Source organism: Mus caroli, unplaced genomic scaffold (genome assembly GCF_978045245.1).
Source record: "Mus caroli unplaced genomic scaffold, Mus_caroli_1 scaffold_9, whole genome shotgun sequence".
NCBI lineage: Eukaryota > Metazoa > Chordata > Mammalia > Rodentia > Muridae > Mus > Mus caroli.
The window spans coordinates 38,757,486-38,784,195 of NW_028227264.1; the positions used below are offsets into that span (position 1 = coordinate 38,757,486).

The following is a 26,710-nucleotide window of genomic DNA, read 5'->3' on the forward strand; positions in this document are numbered from 1 at the left end:
CATACATGTATGGATGCATGAGTATTGGAGAACAGGGTGAAGTCTAATTAGCTCAGCAATGGGTCGTCTCATACTGGAAGGACTGAGCACCCAGATCTTCAGTCTCTCCAGATCTGGGTGCTCAGTCCGTGGGCCTGGATGTCCCCGCTGAGCTGCCAGTCTTCAGTCTACATTGACATTCCACAGAAGTTGGGGTTTGGTGGTGAAGAAGTATCACAGCAACAAGGATAAGGTAGACTTGCCAATAAGAGTGAGAGCAAGCAGGTACAAAGAAGTTTCTCTTTTATCTTGAATGTCCTCAGAGAGCTGCCAGCATTTAGGGTGGGTCTTCCTGCTTCAGATAATCCAGTGGAAGAAAATCCCTCTCATTCCCAGCGCCTCCATGGTGGCTCACAATTGTCCATAACCCCAGCCCCACTGATCTTACACCTTCTTCAGGTCTCTAATAGGCACTGCGTGAGTGTGTTACTCAGACAACATGCAGCCAAAGCTCCCATACACAGCAAATAATTTCAAAAGATCAAAAGGGAGGGATTGGAGAGGAGGCTGTCATCGGCAGATGAGAGCACTCACTGCTCTTGCAGAGGACCCAGGTTTAGTGCAGCTGACCACCTTCTGTAACTCTAGAGCAGGGGATCTGACTTGCTTCTTGGCCTCTGCAATTGTGTGTACATGCACAAAACACCCACACACATTACAAACTAGTAATGATAGTAAAAAAAGATTGCTCTCAGGAGTACTCGAGTGGCTTGTATTTTATTTGATTTTAGAATTACAGTCAAGTCGGGCGGTGGTGGCGCACACCTTTAATCCCAGCACTTGGGAGGCAGAGGCAGGCGGATTTCCGAGTTCGAGGCCAGCCTGGTCTACAGAGGCCACCACCATTAAAACTAACCTCTTTGGAATGTCAATGTAGACTGAAGACTGGCAGCTCAGCTGGGACATCCAGGCCCACGGACTGAACACCCAGATCTCCAGTCTCTCCAGTATGAGACGACCATTGCTGAGATAACTAGACTTCACCCTGTTCTCCAGAGTGAGTTCCAGGACAGCCAGAGCTACACAGAGAAACCCTGTCTCGAAAAAAACAAAACAAAACAAAACAAACAAACAAAAGTGCAGTCAAGTTGACTACCAAGATCACTTCAGCTTACCAGGAAAATTTCAGTCCAAGATGGCTGGTAGAAATGAGAGTGCAGCCCAGTTCATTTCTGGTTTCTCATTCACACAGCCTTCAGCAGGAACCCTCACCTCTGCCTTCGGAATAACATCCATTTCAGATTTTGGCCTGGGCTCCTTTGCCACTGCACATTTTTCCTGGCAAACTGCACAGTTTTGATCGCCATCTTCACCACCAGTTAAGCTGACTGATCATTCCCAGTTTGTACAACTTCTGTCTCTTACCCAGGCCAGGGGAGGTGGCTCAGGGGTAATCACAGTTGCAGCTCAAGACCAATGACCTGATTGTGGGAAGGTAGATGTGACTCGTTCTCCAGCTCCCTCCACATGAACATTGCGATGCACGCAAATGGAAAGGCGTGCGTGTGCACACACAAATATATTTTTCAAAGTGTAGTAAAATCCTAGAAAAATATTTTAGAATTGAGAGGTTTTTTAGATTCTAAAAATGCTTCGGACTTCAATTTTTAGGGTTAGAGCTGCCTAAGTCATATATCTTACTCAGCTTTTCCTTAGTTTTCACACTCACTTATTAAACTGCCAGTGGACTCCCAGCCCAAAATAGGACTCCTGTCTGCCTCTTGAGCCTTTGTGCTCTGTATTCATGTTCTAGGAAATGGCTCCATGATTGTTGAAGCCCGAGACATGACGCAGACCTTGCTGTCTCACTCTTGTCATTTCTTCCTTCGCTGACCCGAGTAGCAGATCTACTCAGTTCTTTCTTCTAGAAATGCTTTGACCCAGTTTCTACCTAACACCCTTGCCAAGTATGATTAGAACACCAGCAGGCTCTCCTTACAGCCCTGCAGTGGCCTTTTCCTTGTGCCTTTGTCCCCGTTCTTCATTCCAACTCTTCCCATGTTGCAGTGTTGGCAAAAGCAAACTTGAAGAAATTAGGCATGGTGGCCAGCCTAGGCTATGATGTAGTGAGTACCAGGCTAGCCATGGCTATATAAGCAAAACTCCTGACACAGCAAATAAGTACAGCAAAGTGAACACACCACTTTTGTCATAAGTTCTCATTGCTTTCCGTTTCATGACCGTTGCCAAACCTTGGCTTCTGTATCACCAGATTCCTTCTTGACCTCTCCCTGTATCATGGTCTATAGCCCAGACATTAGAGATGTTAAGCACCTCACATACCTTCGGCTTTTTCTGACCTCTGGAATTTTACATGCATGTTTTCCTAGTTTTCTCTCACCCCTGCCATCGTACTGATTGTTGCGCACTCTTTGTATTTACTCCTTAGGCCTCAGCTCTCTGACCCTCCAGGTCTGGGCTACGTCACTCCCTTTGTACCTCTGCATCCTGTGCTGCTACTGTATGAGCCGTCCACACACCATTACACATATCCCTGTGGCTTACACATACTGTATGCTTATTAATTTAAAATTAGCTGCTTCTAATGTACTGCATAGCTAATATACTATAGCTTAATGGAGTGCTAACCTAGCATATACAAGGTTCTGGTTTTAGTCCCCAGCAAAGCAAAAAAGAAAAGAGCGTGGGCCAGTGCCCACCCTTTCCTCTGTAACAAATGGTGGAAGACAGGCCCAGCAGGTCTGATGGTTGTCCACTGGCTTCTGCAGTGGGTCTGATAGCACAGAAAGGTTACTGAAGTGGACCATGCATTAACAGCTCATGGGGAGGCCTGAGCACTTGGGAGGATGAGAGATCGAGTCCCAATTCAACCTTTCACAAAGTGAGGCCCTGCAAACAGAGAGGTACAGTCTGAGCAGAGTGGCACATACTTTGAAGAAGACTAGGCTAGCCTGGCCTACAGAGTGTAGATCCAGGCCAGCCAGGGCTACAAAATGAGATCCTTTGTCAAAACAAAAACAAAAGAAACAACAAAGAAATCACTAAAGCAAATATACTGAAAACAGCTCTACAGATTACTATTTCATATAAAATAGTATTACAAAAGTAAAAGAATATTAACTTGCTTTACCATATCAGAGAAAAAGAACTCCCAGAATACTTTGCACATAAATTGCTAAGAAGGCAGTAGGTGTTTCATAATTGTTAATGTGTCAGTTCCAGAGAGCTCACTAGAAAGCAGGGCAAGGCTGAGGGAGCGGTGCGGCTCACTGGACAGTGTTCAGATTTAATCCTCAACAAGCCAGAAAAGAGGAAGAATGTATACGAAAGAGATCATTACGTTTACTTTCAAAGCCTAAATGTTCAAGCAAACACAAAATCCTGTCTTAAAAACTAAACACGGTTAGAGAGGTGGCTCAGCAATTACAAGCTGCTTTGCAGAGGACCCCAGTTAGGTTCCCAGCATCCACATGGTGGCTTGAAACCATCTATAACTCTAATTCCTAGAACTCAGAGATCTACCTGCCTCTGTCTCCTGAGTGCTAGGTGCCACCCCTCACCTCCTGCCCTATTTAAATACTCTTAAGAGGCACCAATTCTGCTTCAAATATAAATTATAAAGGGCTGGAAAGGGCAATTATCACACACTAACAATGGATTATATTTTTATATTTAGAAACCATTTAAAGTTTAAATAATATTAACAATTGATGTGCTTAGCTGTTCTGTTTCTTCAGTGGGTAGATATTTGGTTGTTTATAGGTTGGGGGTTGGTGAGGGTCTTTTTTTATTTGTTTTCCTATTACAAAAATGTTAGTAAGAATATTCTCCTGTGTCCTGATACTTATGTGTCTCTTACGCTGGGCCTGATGACAAAGACCTGTGACCCTAGCTGCTCAGGAGGCTAAGATGGGAGGGTGGTTCAAGGCCAGCCAGTGTGAACAACTTAGTGAGACCTGTCTCAAAATAAAAAGAGAAAAGGGTAGGGAGATGATGTCTAGCTGTAGAGTCCTTGTCTAACATGCATGAGCTACTCATGATCTCTGGCACCGCAAGAGGAGAAAAGAGCAAGCCATCTCGTAGATGTGACTTGCAGCAGAGCAGAGCTGGTGGTGGTACATAACCATATCTAAAGGGTTTCCAGCACTGAAACCCTGGGCTGTAGTTTATACAGCCCCGCCTGCTCACCACTGTCAGCAGTGAGTAACGTTGAGTGAGTGTCTGTACATAGACCCTAAAGACACTTGCCTGAAGAGCTCTCCTTTTGGGATGTGAATCACATGTGGTCCTCGCCATGTGCTTGTGTCCTGCAGGTACGCCAACAGCAGCCTCATAAAATACATGGAGAAGCACAAGGTCAAGCCTGACAGCAAAGTGTTCCTCCTGGTAGGTGCTTCTCCCGGATCCCGACCTCACAAGCCTGCTCGCTCTGGAACTGTCCCATCCCGCCTTCCTTTTGAAAGGAAAGGAGGAATGAATGTATGAATGAATGAATGAATGGATGGATGGATGGATGAATGGCTGGATACATGAGAAATTAAATTTTAATCTGTTGAGGAATCTTCCTTGACTACTAGTCTTAATTTATTAAGTGATTTATGTCAGAAGAGAATTTTAAGGGGCCTAGTTGGTAATTTCAGGACAATGACTATAGTGCTAGGTGTACAGTACAAGGTGATGTGAGGGCTGGCTAGGTGGCTCAGTGGTCAGGGCACATGCTGACAAACCTTGACAACCTGGGTGATCCACAATCCCTGGAATCCACATAGAAGAGCAGACTGTATAAATACATGCACATGCACACATGTGTGCATATATGTGTAAGATATATTTGTTGTTAATCATGTTAGACAGTTACACAAATGTCAGGTAGTTGACGTGTCAGCAACCTTTTCAAATGTCACATTTTTTATTTGTTGTTAAAGCTTCAGAAACTCCTCACCATGGATCCAACCAAGAGAATCACCTCAGAGCAGGCTCTGCAGGACCCTTACTTCCAGGAAGACCCCCTGCCAACATTAGAGTACGTATTCATTTCCCCCCTCCATGGTCTTTGCTCCAAGTCAAAGGTGCTGGATGCTGCTGAGAGGCAGGGGAGCATTTGCCTGACTCGTCCTGCTTTGCTCATGACAACTGCCTGCAGAGAAAGCCTCCTCAGAGAGGCCATGCCAGATTCATAGATGAAAGTCAGACAGAACAGGTGTGACTCAGATGCCATGCAGCAGGATCAGAGATTGACCAAAGGGACGGAGCTTGTGACACCTGAAACCCTCTCCCTTCTCACCTTGCCAGGCGTGCACTCAGGCCCTGTATATTAGAAATGCACTTGTTTTTCTGCAGGAGAAATGAATTTTCATGTTGAAGCAGATACAAACTCAGTTTAGATTGGTGCTGATGAAGCAGTGTGGACAGAGTTCTGTGTCTCACACAGCTTGCTAGCAGCAGTCCTATCTTGACATTGAAAGCGGCAGTCGGCAGGAAGGGCAAACGGTGCCTTGCTCCTTCCTTATTGCTTAATGTAATGGTTGGAAAGTGTCCAGCAAACACCAGCCACAGTAAGGAAGAGGATGTAAGTTGAGAAAGAAAAAGGAAACTTTTAAAGTAAGATGATGGAATTACAGACTTCAGGTACTGATATGAACTTCTTTAAATGGTTTCAGTGTGTTCGCTGGCTGCCAGATTCCATACCCCAAAAGAGAATTCCTTAATGAAGATGACCCAGAAGAGAAAGGCGACAAGGTACACACTTCATGCAGCACTGACTTTCAGGAAGCAAGAGCGGCAGACAGATAACTGGGTGTACACTTGAAGCATGTGCTGAGGTTTAAACTGGACTTCCTGTTTTGTGTTAGTAGCCCATTCTAGTCCCAGTTGTTCCTCTTTTTGTTCTGGCAGTGCCAGCCCCACCCTGCTGTGCTTTTCCCTCCCACTCCACTGTCCCCCAGTCCTTTATGTTAAGAGAATCTTAGCCACTCCCCATCATTCTTTTCCAGAGTCCTGACTGGAAGGGCTTTTGGTTGCTTTAGGAGGGTGAGATATTGCCCGGCGTGCCTTACAGCACCCCTCCCACCCTCCAAATCCCAATAACTGTTTAATTTGAAGATGCTGCACAGTTTCAGTGAACTCCAGGGAGCATTATTATCCCGGGCTTGCTGTGTTATGCTTTGGGAATGCTGTATTTTGGTGTTTACCCATTCCAGTCACACCTGTGCAACCAGGCTGTGTACCCCAGGTGTTTCACTGGTCACACCTGTGCAACCAGGCTGTGTACCCCAGGTGTGTATCTCTGGTCACACCTGTGCAACTTAGGCTGTGTACCCCAGGTGTGTATCCCTGGTCACACATGTGTAACCAGGCTGTGTACCCCAGGTGTGTCACCAATCACATGTGCATATCAAGCATTGAAAGGAACTTCCCGTTTGGTGTCACAGTAAAATTTTCAATCTTTCTTCTCCTTAAAAGAACCAGCCGCAGCAACAGAACCCACATCAGCAGCCTGCAGCACCCCCACAGCAGGCAGCAGCCCCCCCACAGGCTCCTCCACCACAGCAGAGCGGTGCCCAAACCAATGGAACTGCTGGGGGAGCCACTGCTGGAGGCGGGGGCACTGGAGCGGGGCTGCAGCACAGCCAGGACTCCGGGCTGAATCAGGTGCCTCCAAACAAGAAGCCCCGGATTGGGCCTTCCGGTGCAAACTCAGGCGGGCCCGTTATGCCGTCGGATTATCAGGTTCACCCTGGAATTTTCTCCTTTTTGATGCGAATATATTTTATGAAATGGGAAATTGACTTTTAACAAATTCTTTTAGAATTGAATAGTTCTTAGCTCCAGAGTCTTCTATTAAAATTAGATGTTGCAAGTGGGGCGTGGTGGTGCATGCCTTTAATCCCAGCTCTTGGGAGGCAGAAGCAGGTGAATTTCTGAGTTCGAGGCCAGCCTGGTCTACAGAGTGAGTTCCAGGACAGCCAGGGCTATACAGAGAAACTCTCTCTCAAAAAAAAAAAAAAAAAATTAGATGTTGCATTTCTAGCATTAAATGAAAGGATGATTTCTAGTCATATTTCATATACTTGTGAAATACTTTGTATCACGACTTGTTTATCATAACACCCCAAGGAGAGAAAGGAGGGAGGCCTGAGGCTCCTTACAGAAATGTTACCCATATTGGCCACATTGGGTAAGAAAGACATGACATTAGCAAAGTGTCTTACTTGAACAAAATCAAGAACACTTGAGAAGATTTGCTCTCAGGAGGAGGAAATAGTCAGCAGGCACATAGACATGGGGAGCGGCAAAGGCGATTGTAAGCCATACTAAAGTTGTGATGACACTAGACAAGGAAATTACATCTGTACCACGCACCTTCCGATTCTAGGGTTTACCAGGAATAAAATGCCTTTAGATTTGTTTTATCATAAACACTCTTTTGTTTTCTTGTATTCAAGCCTGGGTTACTTTTACCTGGTTTTATTCAGCAGCACACTGAACTGTTGTGTGAGGACTCTGCCTTGTGTAGTAGTTTCCCTGTGTGGGGTTGGGGCTGTTTGAGTATAAGCTGTGGTGTACACTGCAGAAAGAGGAGCATGGTGTCTCACACCAGGGACTTCAGCATGGAGAGGCTGAGGCAGAGGGATTGCTGAGCCAGCGTGGCCCACAGAGTGAGTTCTAGGCCAACGTGGGGTACAAAGACCCTGGCTTCCCGCTGGGCATGGTGGGGTATGCCTTTAATTCCAGCACTTGGGAGGCAGAGGCAGGCGGATTTCTGAGTTCAAGGCCAGCCTGATCTACAAAGTGAGTTCCAGGACAGCCAGGGCTATACAGAGAAACCCTGTCTCGAAAAACAAAAACAAACAAAAAAGACCCTGGCTTCAGAACAAAACAGAACACACACACACACAGGGTGGGGGTGCGGTGCAGATTTTTCTTCCTGTTGAAAAAGAAAATGTCATTTTAAAAGTTGTTTTAGCACAGGGTGTCAGCTAAAAGCTGTTCACACCTGATCTATTACCTGAAGCATTAGGCCCTTACCACTAGCGTGTCCTGTCAGCCTTACCTGCTTGCTTGTTGGTAGGGCCCCAGTGTCCCTGGCTTCTGACTCTGAAACCTCTGACTGAGGACTGGTTTTCTAGTCACCGCTTGCTATTGAAAGTGAGAAGTTGCAGGATGTGGTTATATCTTACTGATTGCATTTTTTTTTTCATTTACCAAATTGTTTTGTTGTCAGATATTGGTCATGTAAAAGGTTACATTACATCTCAGAAATTTCCTTCCTGCCTTTCTTCACTAGTGTAGCTCCCCTCCCCATTACCTAGCCAAAGTCAGTGCCAACCAGGGTAGTCATGGTCTGAGCAGGCTACCGTTTCAGATAAACAGAACATAGCAGGAGCCTCATGATGAAAGTAGCTGAAGACTCTGTTGTACTGTAACTGGTACCTTGACCCCTCACTACAGTCACTAACTCCCTTCTATGGTTTTTTTTTTTTTTCCAGCATTCCAGTTCTCGCCTGAATTACCAAAGCAGTGTACAGGGGTCCTCTCAGTCCCAGAGTACGCTAGGCTACTCTTCATCTCAACAGAGTACCCAGTACCACTCATCTCACACGGCCCACCGGTACTGACCCACACCCTCTGCTTGGCCTTGGACTCCAGCAGGGTGGTATTTGTGTTACAAAGAACTCCAGAATGAAGACTGACACCATGCAAAGTGCAGACACTTGAGAGGAAACCTTTGCATGCTAAGTGTTTTGAAGGACTAATCTCTCTTCTTCATTGACTAAAAGAAGATTCTGGTGAAGTGTCCCCAGCCCTCTTCCCCGCATGATTTCCTCTGTGACTTTCCTGATGAAGCCTCTGATCTACCCAGCACTTCTGCATCCTTCAGCAGTCTCTGAGGGAATTTCTGGTGCACCTTTCTCACGCTGTAGCAATCATTATAATTTATCTTTTCTTAGAATTTCAATGTTGTAGGAACAGGGTTCCAGTGGTGTATAGTTTTATACTTCATGAACTGATTTAGCAACACCAGTCAAACGCACCTTTTAAAGCACTACACAGTCTCCACAGACTAACTGCTTTGCTCTTGGAAGTCTTAAAAAGAAACTGTTACTGTCCCAAAGTACTTTACTATTATGTTTTTATTTATCTCTTTCAGGGAAGGTCTAGTGAAAGACAGTGTGGGACAGACGGTGCCCACAACCAAAAACAGTGTAGGTCTTTGCAGCTACCTGCTTATGCTATGAAGAACTGAAGTACTTGGTGGTTTTTATATAATCATTCATGGGGAACTCAGTTCCCAGAATCATCATATTCTGAATAATATTCAGTAATTAAAATTATAATTTTAACTTCATGTAGCTAAGTCTACTTTAAAAGAGGTTTCAAGAGCTTTGATGGAATCCAGTCCTTTGGGACTCACCTGGGAAGTCTGAAGAGCCTGTTTCCTGCACTAGGACCTCACAAGGAGTCACGTTGATCAAAGCACGCTTCTTCCACATGAAGGAAAAGCTTTTTCCATGTATATTGTCAGACGCTTCTCTCAAGGGGCTGCTGGCTCTTCAGTCTCGTCACATCTGGTCAGCATGAGTAACTTTCTTCCATAATCAAGGATACTCAAATAGAAGCCTGTTCATTCATCTGCAGTGTTTTCCATTTGTATGTACATTAAGCATAAAGTGACTATTTTTAAAGCATGTTAAAATTTTAGGTTTCATTCATGTTTGAAGTGTGTATTATGTATGCATAATTTTGCTGTTACTGAGACTTAACGCTGTCAAGAATCTTTTGTATTGCACTGAATGCTTTCTTTTGCCCCTAGGAAAAAAACCTTAATAATTGTGCCTAAGAACTATGGGCAGATAGTGTAAAGTAGATGAGGTGAATATTTGCATTTCCATGATCTACGAATTAGAGGGGAGTTCTTTTTTAGCTACTTTTGAGGAACCCCCAGCTCCAGAATCAAGAGGAAATGTAAAGGCTTAGAGCTCCCAGTGCAGTGCAGGGGCAGAGCACCTGTGCTCTGATGCTCTGAGCAGCACCAGCCTTGTTTGCAATGTTTCTTGAGCTAGAAAAAAAATAGCCAATTGTATATGCAAACTATATGCATTTTTAAAAAACTATTCTTGTGAACCTATCTACCTGGTTATGATACTCTGGGGTCCATATACAAGTAAAATAAGATTTTTAGAAGCCAGTATACATTTTGCACTATTGATGTGATACTGTAGCCAGCCAGGACCACACTGATTTCAGCATAAGGATGCTTATAAATAGTAATAAAGGCTGTATGGTGACATGCATACCAGGGCCGAAAATGAAGTCATTGACATGTGACATGCTTCACTGGGAGGAATTTCTTACTGTCTCCTTAGACTTTTTTTTTTAAATCCCTTATATTTTTTTAAAATAAGAATCAGCCTTGTGCATAATGTCGCTATCAATATAAAGTTCTGTCCTGTGCCCTGGAGCCTCTTTGTCCAGGGCCACTGCTCCCTTCTCACAGGCTCAGTGCTCTGCTGGGTAGAAAAAATAAAGAGTGGGAGACATTTCCTTATTGCAGCCAGTCCAGTGATCATAAACTCCTGTGGGATGTCTGTGCCCTGTGGTTGACTTATAAATGTCATGTGAGATGAAGGTCCTTTTGTTTACTTCTGAACCCACTTGGATAACTATGCTTCTGAATTTTGTGGTAAACAGTGTTATGGGGAAGCAGGTCTATGTCTGAGCACTTGAGGAGAAAGCCAGTGTGATTAGCTGTCACAAAAGGCATCTATGCATATTTGAAATGTTCACAGCAGCCTTCAGCAGCAGTTGGGTGGCCCTTGTGGACAGAGCATATTCTACTAAGTGGTTGTAGAGAATTACAATGAAAATAGAAGCTCTGTTCTTGCCCTCGAATGAGCTCGACTTAATAAAAGACATTAGCCCCTAGTCTGTGTATGTATGTGTATATATATTAAAACAGCTCTTTGTACACAAACTGGATACACGGTTCTGGCAGTGTGCACTTACACATTCACAGGACTGTTCTGGTAAAACTGACTCAAACAGGGCACTTTGTCATTTGCTTCCAGTATCGTGTTTTCCAGGACATAGCCAGAAAACTCCACTCTCTGTACAGCTGGGTACCACATCACTGCACTGATTCTGGCCCTTTGATTTTCTCTTCTTGCCTCAGGGTTGGTAATGCATACCTGTGCCCGTACTCTCAGAAATAATTTCTGTTCATTATTTCCTTTCTCCGTGAAGGAAGCAAAGCCTTTGGTATACATTAAGGCCATAGTCCATGGGGTGGGACCTCTAATGGGACCTGTGAAGCTTCTTAAGGGTGGAGCTTACCTCTGTGAGCCTCGAGTGATGGTATTTCTCTTTGAACATTCATTAGATACTATTTTGTTCTCTACGGACACGGGGAGGCATCCTCTGACTTAGGAGAGCTTCAGAATCTAGGGAGGATTGACGAATTGAGTTGAAAGGTTTCTGTTCTTTGTATTAAGTCACTTTTAGATGTAGCTTTGTGGCAAGGCGTTTGGGGGAAGGATTCGGGCCTCTGGGGGCAGAGTAGCTCAAAGTAGCGTAGTGTGAGTGGGTGATGGAGGCGGAAGCAGTCCATCGTGAGTGAGTGATGGAGGCGGAAGCAATCCTTTTGATGGAGTAAACCGTGAATTGAGCTGCAGAGATCAAGAGACAAGTCTGTTTTTACTCTGTGCTTTTGAAACCTTAGGACTTGGAGCTCTGACATGATGCACTCTGTAATGGAGCTTCATGATGGGAAGGAATGGTCTCTTGTTCACTCTTGCTCGCTGCCTCATTCCTCGTTCTCTTGCCTCTAAGATGATGCTCTGCTCTGCTAAAAGGAAAAGGGATGGGAGAGTAGGACTTGAAGCTTGCTTTGCTTCTGAGTTAAGATGTAGCAGCAACTATGCATTGTTCCCTAGGTGACTGAGAAAGACAATGAATGGCCATTGGGCTTAATGGAGGCTCGGAGGAGTCGAGTACAAGTAATAATTTTCTACAGAGTGTAGCAGTTTAGGTCCCCATAATCTTCAAGAATAGTTAAAAACATCACAGCCCCAAAGGCTCGAGGGATTTCAGAAGTGTATGGTACTCAGGGGTACTTACCCTTCCAGGCTGTTTTCTATAGGGAGTGATGCTAATGTGTTACATGGGAAATACCTAATGCACTGTTACCACCTACATAGTGAGTAAATTAATACTATTTAATTTTTTTTTAAACCTTTGTCTGGGTAGACACTAAAAGCATTATACAAAGCCAGGACTGAGATGTCCTTTTTAATAACAACTGAAAGTACTTTTTATATATGTTATACAGTATGTCCTTTCTAAACTAGTTTGTATTCCTGATAATTCCTATTTGTGAAGTGTACCTATCTATCTTTTTGGTCATTTTCTGCACGCACCCCCTCTGTATGATTAGATATTGCCATGGCTCTCCTTGCTCTGCTGTGATGTGTGTATGCCAAGCCTGCTGCCCTCAGCCCACTCTGAGGATGCAGGGTGTGTGGTCTCTTCAGAACTGGGTGCTTCTGCTCTGGAGTTATCCAGCCACCCTTCTCAAAGTGACTCTTCCAGCTGTGATAAGTTACATCACATTTATTTTATATTCTTGGTTGAAATAAAAATTAATTGACTTGGTTTCTGCGTGGATTATTTTAGGAACAGACACATAATGTTTTTTGTTTTTTTGGTTTGGTTTGGTTTGGGTTTTGGTTTTTCGAGACAGGGTTTCTCTGTGTAGCCCTGGCTGGCCTGGAACTCACTCTTTAGACCACTCTGGCCTCAAATTCAGAAATTCGCTGAGAATTTCTGCCTCCCCAGTGCTGGGATTAAAGGTGCGTGCCACCACGTCCGGCCTGACACATAATTTTTAATTTAAAAAAGGAATATGCTCATATGTGTGCATGTGCGTAGACAGAACAGTGCATATATAAAATGCTGCAGTACAGAGGTCTGTCTTAGGTGTTTCTGTTTCTATGACAAAATACTCAAGAGCAACTCAGGGAGAAAAATGTTTATTTCATCGTACAGCTTGTAGTCCATCACCCACAGAAGTCAGGGTAGAAGCCTTGAGGCAGGGACTGATGCACAGGCCATGGAGGAATGCTAATCACTGCCTTGCTTATTCAGCCTGCTTTCAATAGCAGCCAGGACCACCAGCCCAGGACTGGTGCTTACAGTGGGACTTACCCTTCTACATCCACCATCCATCCCAGAAAATGCACTCCGAGCTTGCCCACTGTGGTGAGATGTGGTCTCCCTTCTCCCACTTGCTTGAACCTGCTTGCTCAAGGGTGGAGCTTTCTGCTCATTCGTCCTGCCACGCCTGTTGCTGGACCCTGCCGCTTTGTTGCTTGGAGGCACACACGTGTTCGTCCTGCTACTGGACCCCGAGATTGTTTGGCGGGAAATCGGGTTCCCTCCCCCTTCCTTTATAACTGAGTGTCTGGAAATAGTAAAATGGAGCTTTGATCAGAATGTTGTCTTAGCTTCATTCCCTTCTCTCGCCGCCTAGCCCCTCTTCTCTTCCAGGTTTCTAAAATGCCTTTCCAGGCTAGAATCCAGGCTGTGATCTGCTGGCCGGACATAACAGCCCACAGTCAGTCTGGTGGAGGCACTTTCTCGAGTGCAAGTTCCTTCTTCCCATCGCTTGCCAACTTGCTTCAGGTTGACATAAAACCAGCCAGCACAAAGGTTGAGGCAGAGCTTTCAGGAGTTGGCTCTCTTCCACCCCATGAATTCCAGGATAATGGTAAATGCTTTTGTCTGCTGCACTGGTTCCCTGCTTCCCAGAAAACTTGTTTGATTGGTTTGTTTGTTTGTTTGTTTGAGCTCTGGCTGTCCTTGAGCTCACTCTGTAGACCAGCAGTCAGTGCTCTTAACCTCTGAGCCATCTCTCCAGCCCATGGGCTTTCTGTTATTGGTCAAACTCTCCAGCTCTGGGGGCTTCTCCTCAGTGCTAAGATCACAGAACCCTCACAGCATCCTGTGTGGAATGTTTATTGTTTGAAAGCCTTAGCAAATTACTGTGAGTATTCTTCCCACAGTACAGGCTCTGAGGCCTTTGTATTTAAATGAATGACTCTGATACTAAGTGTCTGAAAATGAAACATTTATTCCTTAGAAGCAGTGACATGCAGTGATGATAAGCAGTGCACAATGGTCTAACAGTAAACTCTCAGGGCAGGCACAGCTGCCCTGGGTCTCTCCATGTTTTCTGTGCAGGTGTCACAGTGTCTGGGCTGAGGCTCTGTGCGTGCAACAAGATTGCAGCAAACCCTTCCTCCTCTGAAAGACACTAGAAGAGGGTCTCGTCCTCTGTCCTCCAAGTCCTGGGCCTTGGAAGTTCTATGAAAGCCTTCTCATACATCCTCCTGTATGTCCTGTGTTTTTCTTTTGTTAGTTTCTGTTCTCTCTCTCTCTCTCTCTCTCACACACACACACACACACACACACAAACACACCCCGTAAGTGAATAAAAGTAAAGAGATGGTAGACACAGTTAGAATAAGGAGATGGCTCAGTGGATAAGAGTGCTTGTTTTGAGATCATGAGGATCTGAGTTTAAATCCCAAGCACACGTGTAAAAAGCCAGGCCTGGCTCCATATGCCTGTAATACCAGCATGGCAGGACCGAGATCCATTCCGGATATTGCTGACCAGCCCATGTAACCTCATCAAAGAGCTTCAGTTTCAGAGAGAGAGCAATGGAGGGAATAGCCAGTGTTCTCCTCAGGCTTCTGCTCGCTCATGTGCATGCCCCATATGTAAACTGTCAATGAAGAGAAAAACTCCCAAGAGGCCTGAATAACAACAAGTGGGACCGTCGCAAGCAGATTAATGGAAAGCCTCAACCTCCAGTTAGTTTGAAATTCTAAAGGCAAAAATAAATAAATAAAAATGTAAGCAAATATGCACTTGTGACATATACTGAAAGGCAGCTCAGGAGAGAGAACTGTCAACTGGTCAGGCGCTTAGCTCAGGGTCACATTGGCTAGGAATTCAGGCTGATCCAGAAACCAGTTTACCTTAGGGATTTATGGCAGGTAGTTTTAGCATTTTAGTATTTTTAGTACTTCTCAGGAATACTTCATGGAGTGGCATAACCATGTATAGTTCTGTAGCCCACCACAAGACCACAAATGGTGCACACACAGAAGGTAGACTTGGGAAAAGTATTGTCTAGGCCAATAGTTTTAACTCTGTCCCTGGCACACCCCTTTTTAATAAAGAGTTTATAATAGGCATGTAGAACCTGCTTTTGGGTCCATAGGGAACTGAGAGCAGGATCAAAACATGAAGTGGGGGCCTTCCTTTTGAGTCTCATTTGCTTTGGTGCAGACTCTTGCTTGGTAATCGTACTAGCAGTGCCTGTCTACCTGACCTATCTCACACTCCTTGAGCCCATAGCTACAGAGACAAGTCACTGTCTTCTAACTGTCCCGTTGAGTCCTGATTCCAGTAACAACAGGACAAACCACTCTCCTCACTCCCACCCCCTCATCCCAAGATAAGAACTACTGTTTATGAAGGAGGGGGTTATAATCTGGGGGCAGATCATCTTATAGGAACGAAATTGGCCTCCTGGGCGGTGACAGCCTAGGTCAGCAATTTATAGAACTGCCTTGCAGTATATAGAAAAGAGACGAGAAGAGAAGAGATAAAAGGAAGGAAAGGGAAAGGGAAGAAGAGAAGGGAAGGGGGAAAAAGGCATGTACCATTTAGGAAACTCCTCAATTGAGGGCCTGGTCTGTACATTTGAGCATGCTCAGAAGTGCTGACCCTTGACCACTCTAGGCCATCAGTACACCCAAACCATTAATTACCCCTAAAGTCCCACAGATTTCTAGAAGGCTCTTAGAGCTTTGATAGGCATTTAGGTACCATTTTCCTGAAAAGCTTTGGTTGCTCACTTGGGCTTGGAGTAAACCACAGTGCTTTTGTACTGTCTGTCTCTCTTATTTTGGGTTAACTCTGCACTCATTGATCCCTGAAGAAGCACCTGTCCAACAACAGTTGGTACTTAGCTGATTTCATCCTGCTTTGAGGCCGAAGGCACAGACAGTGACCTCCCTACTGTTGGCTTTTTTTTTTTTTGCAATCTCCTGACCCAGATCTCCAAGGCCCCAGGAAGGTCTTCAGCAGGTGTCCTATACCTGCAGGCCCTGTAGAGTCCAGCGTCAGTAGAGCCTCCCCCAGGTAGATGACCTTACAGTGAAGTCATCCCCCAGCCAGAGGAGTCATCTCCCAGGAAATGACTGTGGCCTAAGCAGTAAGGACTTGACACCATCTTACATCACTATTTCAGTTATGAGACAGTGACTAACTAGCTTACACCTTGCGTGAGAGTGCATATCTCTTGGCCTTGTGATGTTGGTACCCGCTAGCCATTTGTCTCTGATTCCAGTCCCTGGAAGTAAGTTCCCAGTATCCCTGACTCAGTGAAACCCCATCCAGAAGTATACAGCCATGGCTTATCTACTTGTTAGGATATTACTGCTTGCTTGCTTTTTTCTGTCTTCCTTCCTTTCTTTCTTCCTTTCTTCCTTCCTTCCTTCCTTCCTTCCTTCCTTCCTTCCTTCTTTCTTTTCTTTTCTTTCCTTCCTTCTTTCTTTCATTTCCTTCTTTCTTTCTCTTCCCTCCCTTCCTTCCTTCCTTCCTTCCTTCCTTCCTTCCTTCCTTCCTTTCTTCTTCCTTCCTTCCTTCCTTCCTTCCTTCCTTTCTTCCTTCCTCCCTTCCTTCCTTTCTTCTTCCTTCCTTCCTTCCTTTCTTTCTTCTTCCTTCCTTCCTTCCTTCCTTCCTTCCTTCCTTCCTTCCTTCCTTCCTTCCTTTCTTCTTCCTTCCTTCCTTCCTTTCTTCTTCCTTCCTCCCTTCCTTCCTTTCTTCTTCCTTCCTTCCTTTCTTCTTCCTTCCTTCCTTCCTTCCTTCCTTCCTTCCTTCCTTCCTTCCTTATTGCTTTCTTGTTTCTGTAACCTGCTTATGTAGATAGCCAACGATTGTTTTGAGTTGCCTTAACTACTCAACTTGGCAGAACAGAATAGTTTTTGCTGTCTTGTGTAGATATTGAAGGTCTTTTTTTTGGGGGGGGTATCTTCTAAAATCCCTTCCCCCACCCCTCCTTCAGGACGTACCTGGGCTTTGGCTTAAGGACTCTCATCCTGGTGGCAGCTAATCCGTATTATCTTTTGATTATAATTGGCTTGAGTCTGTGGTCTCTGCTCTGATTCATCTTCTAAATCTAAGGCTCATGTTGTGACTGTATCTCGAAGACAGCCTTGAGGTCACTAAGTCTCTTTATCAGCTTCTAGTCCACATGAGTCTGTGTGATTTTAACTTCCTTCTTTGGCCTTTCAGCATTACTCAGTTCTTCCTGTCGGTCCTCCTGGTCCTGGGCTCTTGACTTAAAATGTGGGTAATGGTTCTAGAGCAACCCACTGGGCCCAACTTCAACCAAGACCTGCTAGAGACAAGAATATTTATCTATTTATTACTAGATAATCTTAAACACAGCAGGCTCTGAGAATGTGAGGTGAATGCCAAAATGTGAGTTTACTTTCCAATATGAAGGTGAGAATTGCTCTTTCAAAGTGTGTAAAAAAAAATTATGTTGGCATTCTGATGGGAATTGCATTGAATCTGTAGATTGCTTTTAGTAAAATAGACATTTTCACCATGTTAATCCTACTGATCCTGCGGGTGTAGCTCAGTGGTGGCACAGTTACCCAGCACTCACAGGACCCCAGGCTCAGTCCTTAGCACTGCCAGAACAAAATGGGGTTTGAAGACCATTATGAAATGGCTTACACCATTCTACCTCCCCTGGGATGTGAAGCTCAGTTGTACCTTGGCCTCAGGCATCTGGAGGGAGATCCTGGTGCCCAGAGGTGAGGAGCCATTCAGTAGGGTTTTATTAGTATTTTATTAATATTTATATTTTCCCTTTTTATTTAGTTTTAAAATTTTTTCTTAACCACACATGTGTGTGTGCGTGCGCGTGCGCGTGCGTGTGTGTGTGTGTGTGTGTGTGTGTGTGTGTGTGTGTGTAGAGTGCACCTGCTCACATGTACATGCAGATGAGAGTGAGAGGACAGCTTTGTGAATCCTCCTGAGACCTATGTCCACCCCCTGTGACACAGAGCCTCTCACTGGTCTGGAGCAGTGATTAGGCTAGGTCAACTGGCAGTGGGCTTTAGCGGGCCTCCTGCTTCTTTCTGTCTTCCCCAAACTGGGATTACAAGAGCTGGTCCCCACAGCTAATGTTTCTAAATGAGTTCTAAGGGGTCAAGTACACATCCTCAATGCTTGCAAGCTGAGCCCTCTCCCCAGCCAGCCCCCTTTGCTTTAAACGAATTCTGGCTAATATGCAAGGACAAGGGTTCTGATTCGATGCTTTCACTCATGTGTGTCAGTCAGCTTTGTTCTTGTTCACCTGCTGCTGCTCCCCCTCACCCCTGCTTCTGCTTTCATGATGTTCACATTCCATTTCCCTTGCCTCCTCTTCCCTTCCCTTCAGACCAATTCTTCCTTTCTCATGGGTCCCTGTCTATGTTATGTCCCCCTCCTGTACACACACACACACACACACACCTGCAATCTGTAGATAAAAGAAAATAACAATGTTTGTGTTTCTAAGGCTGGCTTATTTCACCTAAGAGTGATCTCCAGTTCTATCCATTTTCTTGTGAATGCCATCATTTCGTCTTCTGTGACTATGAAACTGTAGAAACCAACGGCACAGAACTATTACCAATACGGGCATCAAACTGATGCTGATGAGGAGTCGACATTAAGCTCACACAGCTACGGCCACTTCAGCAAAGATGGCTGAGCGCTCAAACTTGCTGTTAAAAGAAAGAGATGGTTGGGGGAGGGAGGGAGGAAGGAAGGAAGGAAGGAAGGAAGGAAGGAAGGAAGGAAGAGAAAGAAAGCACTTTTCCACACACAATGCTGGAGAAATGGAATATGGATACATGAAGAAAAGTGAAACTAGACCCATATCTCTCACCCTACACACACACACACACACACACACACACACACACCACCACCACCACCACCACCACCAAAGATTCAAAGTGGACCAAAGATCTTAGACTGCCAGAAGAAAATGCAGGTGAAACACTTTAAACACAGACTGGCCAAGGCCTGCTGAAGCAAGCAGCAGAACACAGGAAGTTATCCCAAGAACCAGATGATGGGATTGCATGAAGGCCAAGGGCTTCTGCACAGTGCAGGAAACCGCCAACAGAGCCAAGAAGGCCTGCAGCATTGGAGAAAATGCTTGCCTTCCACTTGGCTCTTGGCCTTCCCAATGTGTCTGCTCTATTTTTTCCTGCCTTCCTCAAGACTGGGAAGGGAGCAGAACCCATATGTCCTGAATTATCAATTTCCAACACCACAGGAAACTTGTACCCTCGAAGACTCTGAGTTTGGACTGGTCTACACATCTCCCTATTTGTTATTTGCCCCATGTCCAAAACTTCCCCGGAAAGAGTCATATCACTCCTGGAGTCACCTCTAAAACTGCCCATGAGAAGTTCCTGCTGGACGATTGAACTAGGAGACAACTATTGAGAGGGGCTTCCAGGGTGAGAACTAGCTATCAACCAACCCTGGGCAGCTTGGCTCAGAGCCCTCCAAGAACAACCCAGTGACAAGCAATACCCGAGGGGAGAGCAAGGCCCAGAGCTGGCATGACTTCTTTGTAGCTGACCTTCGAGAGAACATAGTGAGCCTGGACTCTGAACCTGGCAAGCTGGGGGAACACAATAAGATCATCTGGCTTCAAGCTTGAAAGGCTGATTTGCTCGCTTTATGCTCAGCATACCCAGGAGCCTCTGGTCGGTCTCCACTCTTCTGATTTTGCCTGTTTCTGTCTGACCTTTCATGGTTGACCCATCCCTAACTTCACCAAACAGCTACATTTAGAGTGAAGTCAGAGGATTACTGGAGCCCAGACATTTTGAGGTCAGGCTAAGCAATCAAGGACTTGTCCTTATTTAATAATAATAATAACAACAATAATAGTAATAATAATAATAATGTCAGCTGTAGTTTTAGCACTTGAGATGTGGAGGCAGGAGTTCAAGGCCATCCTCAGCTACAATCAAGAGTTTGAGGTCAGCCTGGGGTACATGGTAACCTTTCTCAAGGATAAAAAACAAATCGGTTTATTAGCCATATTTCAACTACTCAAAAGCCACACGTTGCTGGTCATTTTAGTACCAGTACAAAAAGTTCTGTTTGGTGCGACAGGTCTCCATTTTGTACTGTTTAAAAACCGCAGGACTCACTTGACAGCGGCTTTGCTGTGCAGGGAGGGCTGGGTGAGCTGCTTATGCATGTAGGTTTGTGTTCTTTTATTAGGTTGCTCTCTGGCCAGCTTGACTGCCTTCACGTTCTCTCCATTGTGCCCGGGAAGTCTGCAGCAAATCAGAGGTTTCCATTTATTTTATCTCCAAGAATCCCTTAGGTTGTTCCTTTGTTCTCTGGGACCCACACCCTGGGCTAAAATAAAGTGTTTTATTAGGTAATAATTGGCTTACCCTTCCACTTTTGTTAACCAAGGCTATTTATAATTACCAACAAAACCCTCTAATCAACACAAGATAATCAGAATTCTCATATTGTGTTGAAGTTATTCCAGTCCAGACTTAGAACTCCAGCATGAGGCTTTGCCTGGCAGCCTTATCTCTGGTAATTATACACTTCCCATGTAGTGTCTTTGAAATATTGAAAATAGTATTAACCTCTCCTCCCAGTCTCTGCCATTACCTTCCCCTCGACCTTAGACCTTAAGGGAATCCATTAGGAGTCTTCTGAATACAAGATCCCTTAAGACTTATTTAGTTTTTTGGGTTTTTTTTTGTTTTTTAAATTTACTTATTTATTAGAAAGAAAACAAGTTTATTTGGCACTGTAAGGAATTGACTTTGCCACAGGCCTGCTGGGTCAGTTTCCCCCAAACCCCTTCAGTGACACTGGGGAATCTAAGGTAGAGCCTTGTTCATGCTGGGCAAGCGCTCCATCACTGAGCTGTGCCCTCAGATGTGTTTACTTTTAAAGAGATTCTGGGGTCAAAGAAATGAAGCACTTTGAAGAAAATTAATGTAAATGTTTATTTGATTCATGAACCAGGTAACCTTCAGACCCAGAAGATTTCAAGTGTTCTATTCTGCAGTTTGGGTGTTAGTGTCTATAGACCAGAAAAGGCTGAAGAAAACAAAAACAAGAGAGAGGCAGGGGGTGCAGGGGAAAATTTTAGGCTCAAAAATAGACCAATTAAGAGAGTTAAGAGAAGGCCCGAATTGGCCCGTGTGCACGTGTATCTGTCAATAAAGATTCTTGATTTCTTGTGCGGTCAGGAGTCACAGTTTGGCAGTGTAGAGCATCACCGACTGAACAGCACGGGCTCCTTGGCAGTGGGCGGCCGGCATGCTAGAGTGGGAACAGAAGGCGGAACACATAACCAGCACTGTCAGTTAGCACTGACAGCCAACTCAGGAGGAACCAGAGAGGAACTCCACAGCCAGTTAGTCTCGGTTAGAGTGGGCAGCTGACTTTCTGGGAGGTTAATGGGGGAATTTCTAGAGCACCTAAAAAATCTTACAGAGATGAGCTCTCCCCGTGCTTCCTTAGAAAACTGAGCCCGTGCACAGTGGGAGTCCAGAGAGCTCAATGGAAGGTAGAGACAGCTATGGAAATGGACAGGACTTCAAAGGTTTCCTCCTCACAGAAACCCAGTAACAAGGAACACCTGCCCCAGCCCCCTAAAGGTTTCAGGTGCTGGCCAAATTATTAGTTGGTTCCAGAGCTGTACAACGCTGGGCTAAAACTTATATAAACTAAAAACATAAACTGACCAGACAAGACACATGGCAAATACTTTACTTGCTGCGTTTAGGCAAATTAACATTGAGAGCAAGGGATGTGATGACAAGGTCCAGAGTGGTTACTGCATAGAAAGACACCAAAATTCCAACAAAAATGCCCTGTGAAGACCCCAGACAATAGCCCTGACTGAGTCTGAGCAGAAAGCTGAGCTGGCTGATGAAGACTTGTGGTGCTGTACGCATGCTCCAAGCCGTGAAGAACTGTGCTCTGGAATTCAGAAGTCAGCACGTGGTGGCAGGGACATAGGCTGGAGACTCTCCGTGAGTTCAAGGCCAGCCTGGTCTACAGATCCAGTTCTAGCACAGCCAGGGCTATGCAGAGAAACCCTGTTTGGAATGCCCCCCACCCTCAAAAAAGAAATCAGCATATGAATAAGGACTCCACAAATAGAGGATCTCAATAAAGATGTAGAAACTTAGAAAAACATAATCTAAATGGTTTAAGTGTAATAACAAATTTACAGAAAAATCAGTGGATTTAAATTTAGACCATTAGAAATGATCCAATTTGAAGAACAATGAAAAAAAAAGATTGAATAAAAGTAAACCCTCAGATGCTGGATGGGATGACAGCAGACATCTCATACCTGTGTAATCAACTTCACAGAGTAAAGGAGAGGATGGAGGGATACATTTAATGATACAATGAATAAAAACCACCATCTGATAGCAACCATCGTTTACAGACCCACAAACTCAACACATCCAGATACATTCAAAGAGACCAGTGACAAGGCACAGGGTCTCAGACTGGGTATAAGATCAGGTCCAGTGATACGTAATCTTCAGGAGGCAGTCTGGTCATCTGGGGGTGCAGCTCAGGTCCAGTGATACGTCATCTCCAGGAGGCAGTCTGGTCATCTGAGGGTGTAGCTCAGTGATCCGTCATCTTCAGGAGGCAGTTTGATCCTCTGAGGGTGTAGCTCAGTAGTACAGTACTTGCCTCACTTGCAGGAGGCTGGAAGGCGGCCATGAAGAGGCATCCAGTAGCATGACCTCTTTACAGGTCTCTGCTCAGGAGCTGCAGAGAGCAGGAAGGCCAACAACTGCTCTGGGCTATTGAGGATGTGGGCTCTGGAGGCCCAGAAGTGCTGTGTCCATACTTGCCGGAGCTCTGGGGTACTGGTGGAAGATTCCCCTCAGGCTTTCTGACTTCCTACTGGCCTTTCAGTACCAGAGCTGAATAACCTCTCTTGCCCTATATCATCACCTTAGGTCTCACACACTTGAGAGATCTGGGCTGAAGCTGCCCTAGGCTCTGTCACGTGCAGTGCCACCCAGAATCTGGCCTTTGTGGCTATGAGACCCATCTGCCTCCTGTGCCCCTGACTTTGTTCTCTGGGCTCTGCAAGCTTACATTGCACTACTTGGCATCTGAGACATGTGAAAAGACAGTATCATGTAGAATAACAGAGAGTAAATATGCATAAGAAGTCAAATAGTAGCTGGCACGTGGCACTTTCTCTGCTGTGCTGGTGAGAAGGCACAGAGACACAAAGAAACCCAGACTTGCCCTTGTGAACCTTCTGCTTAAACAAGAGTAGCTCGGACTTTAATCAATAACTACGCCAAACATGACAGCTGTCTCAGCATGCCTTCTGATGCTGCAATGGAGTGCCTGAAGCTGGACTTTGTACTTACTTGCTTGGTGTGGTGATTTTGAGGCAAGGCCTCATTGTCCCTAAGGAGATGCCCTCACATAGTAGGCATTATTACACAGTAGGTATCATTACATATTTGTCATTGGGAAGGTGAATAAGCTTGGTCAGAAGGAGAGGCCGCTCTGCCTAGGTTAAGGGTCCCTTTGTCCCAGCCCTGTAACGGGCCCTATGTGCCAGCAGATGCAGGTGATTCTGGGGAAAATCGGGGAGGAGGCTGTGGGCTGTGGTAGCCCCAAAGACTAGCCCCCTGTGCCTCTCTATTACTTCTATAGTCCTTCAGTGTTCTCCTTCCTTCCAGGGGTGCCTCAGGTGTGGCCCTCAGTCCCTCACAGCCTCTTCTCAGGAGTAACATCTTTCCCCATCATCTCACCTATTCTGCCAAGCTAAGGTTCTGTTTGCTCAGCAGCATCCCTAAACCTGACAGCTCCACTCCACACAGCACGCCTCCTGGAGGGGAAACGGGCACTAGGGTTGGGCTTAGTCCTTAACATGGAAAAGTAACAATGTACCGATTAGTGCAGAACTGTTTCCTAGAGCAGCCGCATACAACATGGACGCTACTCTCAAATCTTCAGTGTACAGTCAGCCACAGCTTTCCCCTTCTTTCTAGGGGAACTATCGCTGTGAGTAGAAAAGCATTGGCTGAACGCCTACTGTATGCAGAGGCTGTGTGTTTCCGCTTGCCTGAAACCAGTATTGTTTCATGTAGAGGCAAGAGGAGTGTGAGTTTGAGTCATGGAAGGAAAATGTTCCTACTTGGCCAATAGGTGCTCCTTGGAGAAGCGTCACAAGGTAGCAAATGTGGTGGATCAGCCAATCAATGCAAGAACCATTACCAACAGAAATGATGGCTCAGCATTCCCGGGAGACTGTACATGAAACTGGTGCATTGTTCCTCTGAGACCAAATGTCTGGAGACCCCAAATGGAGCCAACACTCTCCCTGTGCATCATCCCCATTGGCTAACCCCAAGAATGACATATTTCTTGGCATTAAGAAGATACTTCTGGGCTGGTGAGATGGCTCAGTGGGTAAGAGCACCCGACTGCTCTTCCGAAGGTCCAGAGTTCAAATCCCAGCAACCACATGGTGGCTCACAACCATCTGTAACAAGATCTGGTGCCCTCTTCTGGAGTGTCTGAAGACAGCTACAGTGTACTTACATATAATAAATAAATAAATCTTTAAAAAAAAAAAAAAAGAAGATACTTCTGTGGGAGGCTGAGGCAGGAGGATCATTTGAGCCCAGGGCTACACAGTGAGATCCTATCTCAATGAATAAATAAATAGATAAAATCAGAGAAAAAGAGGAGGAGGAGGAAGAGGAGAAGGAGAAGGAGGAGGAGGAGGAGGAGGAGGAGGAAAAGGAGAAGGAGAAGGAGAAGGAGAAGGAGAAGGAGAAGGAGAAGGAGAAGGAGAAGGAGAAGGAGAAGGAGAAAAGATACTTCTTACGTGTATGCCTGATAGGCCATGGTGTGGCTCTGTGAGAAAAGTACTTGAAGCTCAAATACAAATACTTGCATTTGACCCTCAGCACAGTCATTAAAAAGCCAGGCTTGGGCTGGGAAGACAAACAGGTCAGTGGCTAAGAGTATTCACTGCTCTGTCAGAGGTCCAGCTCCCAGCTTCCATATCAGGTGGGACAAACTCCTGTAACTCAATCTCCAAGGACCCAACACCCTCATCTAGCTGTACACCTCTCTCTCTCTCTCTCTCTCTCTCACACACACACACACACACACACACACACACACACACACACACACACATACACACACTCAAATAAAATAAAGAAAGAAAGAAAAGAAAAGCCAGGCTCGGTTGTGATTGTTTGTAACCCTAACCCTGGGGAGGGAGGACCCTGGAACACTCACTGGCCAGCCAGTCTAGCTGAATCTTGGAACTTGAGGTGAGGTCCAATGAGAGACCGCAGTCCAAAAACTAAGATGGAGAGCAATTGAGGAAGATGCTTGACAAACTGTGACCTCCATACTATTGTATGTGCACGTGTGCCCTCACATCTCTCTCTCTCTCTCTCTCTCTCTCTCACACACACACACACACACACACACACACACACACACACACACATGCACGCACGCTTGCATGCATGCACACACAGCCTGAAATTTTTACCTGGATATAGGCAGGAATTACATGTCTATCAGTTGCTCAGATGACTGGGGATTCATTTCCTCAGTCTCTGATCTACAAAGAGAACTGTGTAGGGGGTCAGGGAGCAGGGGAGGGTCCAAGGAAGAGAGTCTCAGACCATCTGGATCACCTGTGCGGAAGCCTCAGGCTCCCCTTTACTTCAAAGTCACTGGAGGCAGAATGTCACTAAAGCTGCTGATGCTCAGGATCTGAGTTCATTGTCCGCTCTGCCCCTTCAAGTCTGTCGTAGACAATGACCTCCACGTGCCCTTCTGTTTATTAAAGGCATAACTGGAAGCCAGTCACCCACCTCTCACGTATCTTAGAAAACGTCATGCAGGCTGAGGGGCTGCTCCTCAGGAGGGCATTGTCTCTGTGCCACCCAGAGCCCTGATATCAGGCATCAGGATACAGGGTGGGGTCCCTTCCCTTCAGTTTCTCACCAAGATCGGGTCTGCCAAGCAAAGACAGGGACAGAATTGCAGGTTGGCAGTTAGCACAAAGAGCCAGTTTACAAACTCATTTGGTCACGGACTCCAGGCTGGACTCATGTCATAGAGTTGTTTGTTTGCTTCTCAACCCTGAGGCTCTAGACACACTTCTCAAAAACAACAGACAACTCTTAGGGCCTGGCGCTTTTAGACACTCTGAAGAATGGTAACAGTAGCAACACCTTGAGGGAAACCCTTTTTCACCAGGACTCTTTCCTGCACACATTTAACCTCTCCCACCGTCTGTCTTGTGGACTATTGCGGTTTTGTTAGTTGCTGAATTTCTGTTTTTAAAGCTGTTTAAAAACGTTTCTCTGTTCTCACAGAACCCTGACTTGTAAATGTCTTCCTATCTGCCTTGTGTTCCTCTCCAGTTGCACACCCTAATGCTGCTTCCCTTGCCTAACAGGAAACAGAGATTGGCAGGCACTTCCGTTTGCCAGCCAGGGTGCACCTGGCCAACAGGCGGGTCTGTGCAGTACTGCATATTACCGTTAAT

At 45.5% G+C, this 26,710-nt stretch overlaps 1 protein-coding gene across 4 annotated transcripts in view; it reads left to right on the forward strand.

The window, feature by feature from the left end:
- Cdk19 (cyclin dependent kinase 19) overlaps positions 1–12,652 on the forward strand; it is a 138,181-nt gene extending 125,529 nt beyond the window's left edge. For all 4 annotated transcript variants that reach the window (XM_021173711.3, XM_029482436.2, XM_085842789.1 and 1 more), the window contains 5 exons: positions 4,314–4,386; positions 4,926–5,023; positions 5,661–5,739; positions 6,463–6,729; positions 8,490–12,652. In XM_021173711.3, the coding sequence (XP_021029370.1) occupies positions 4,314–4,386; positions 4,926–5,023; positions 5,661–5,739; positions 6,463–6,729; positions 8,490–8,618 (646 nt within the window). In that variant the 3' untranslated portion in view covers positions 8,619–12,652. The remainder of the gene's footprint in view (positions 1–4,313; positions 4,387–4,925; positions 5,024–5,660; positions 5,740–6,462; positions 6,730–8,489) is intronic.
- The last annotated feature ends 14,058 nt before the right edge of the window (positions 12,653–26,710 follow it).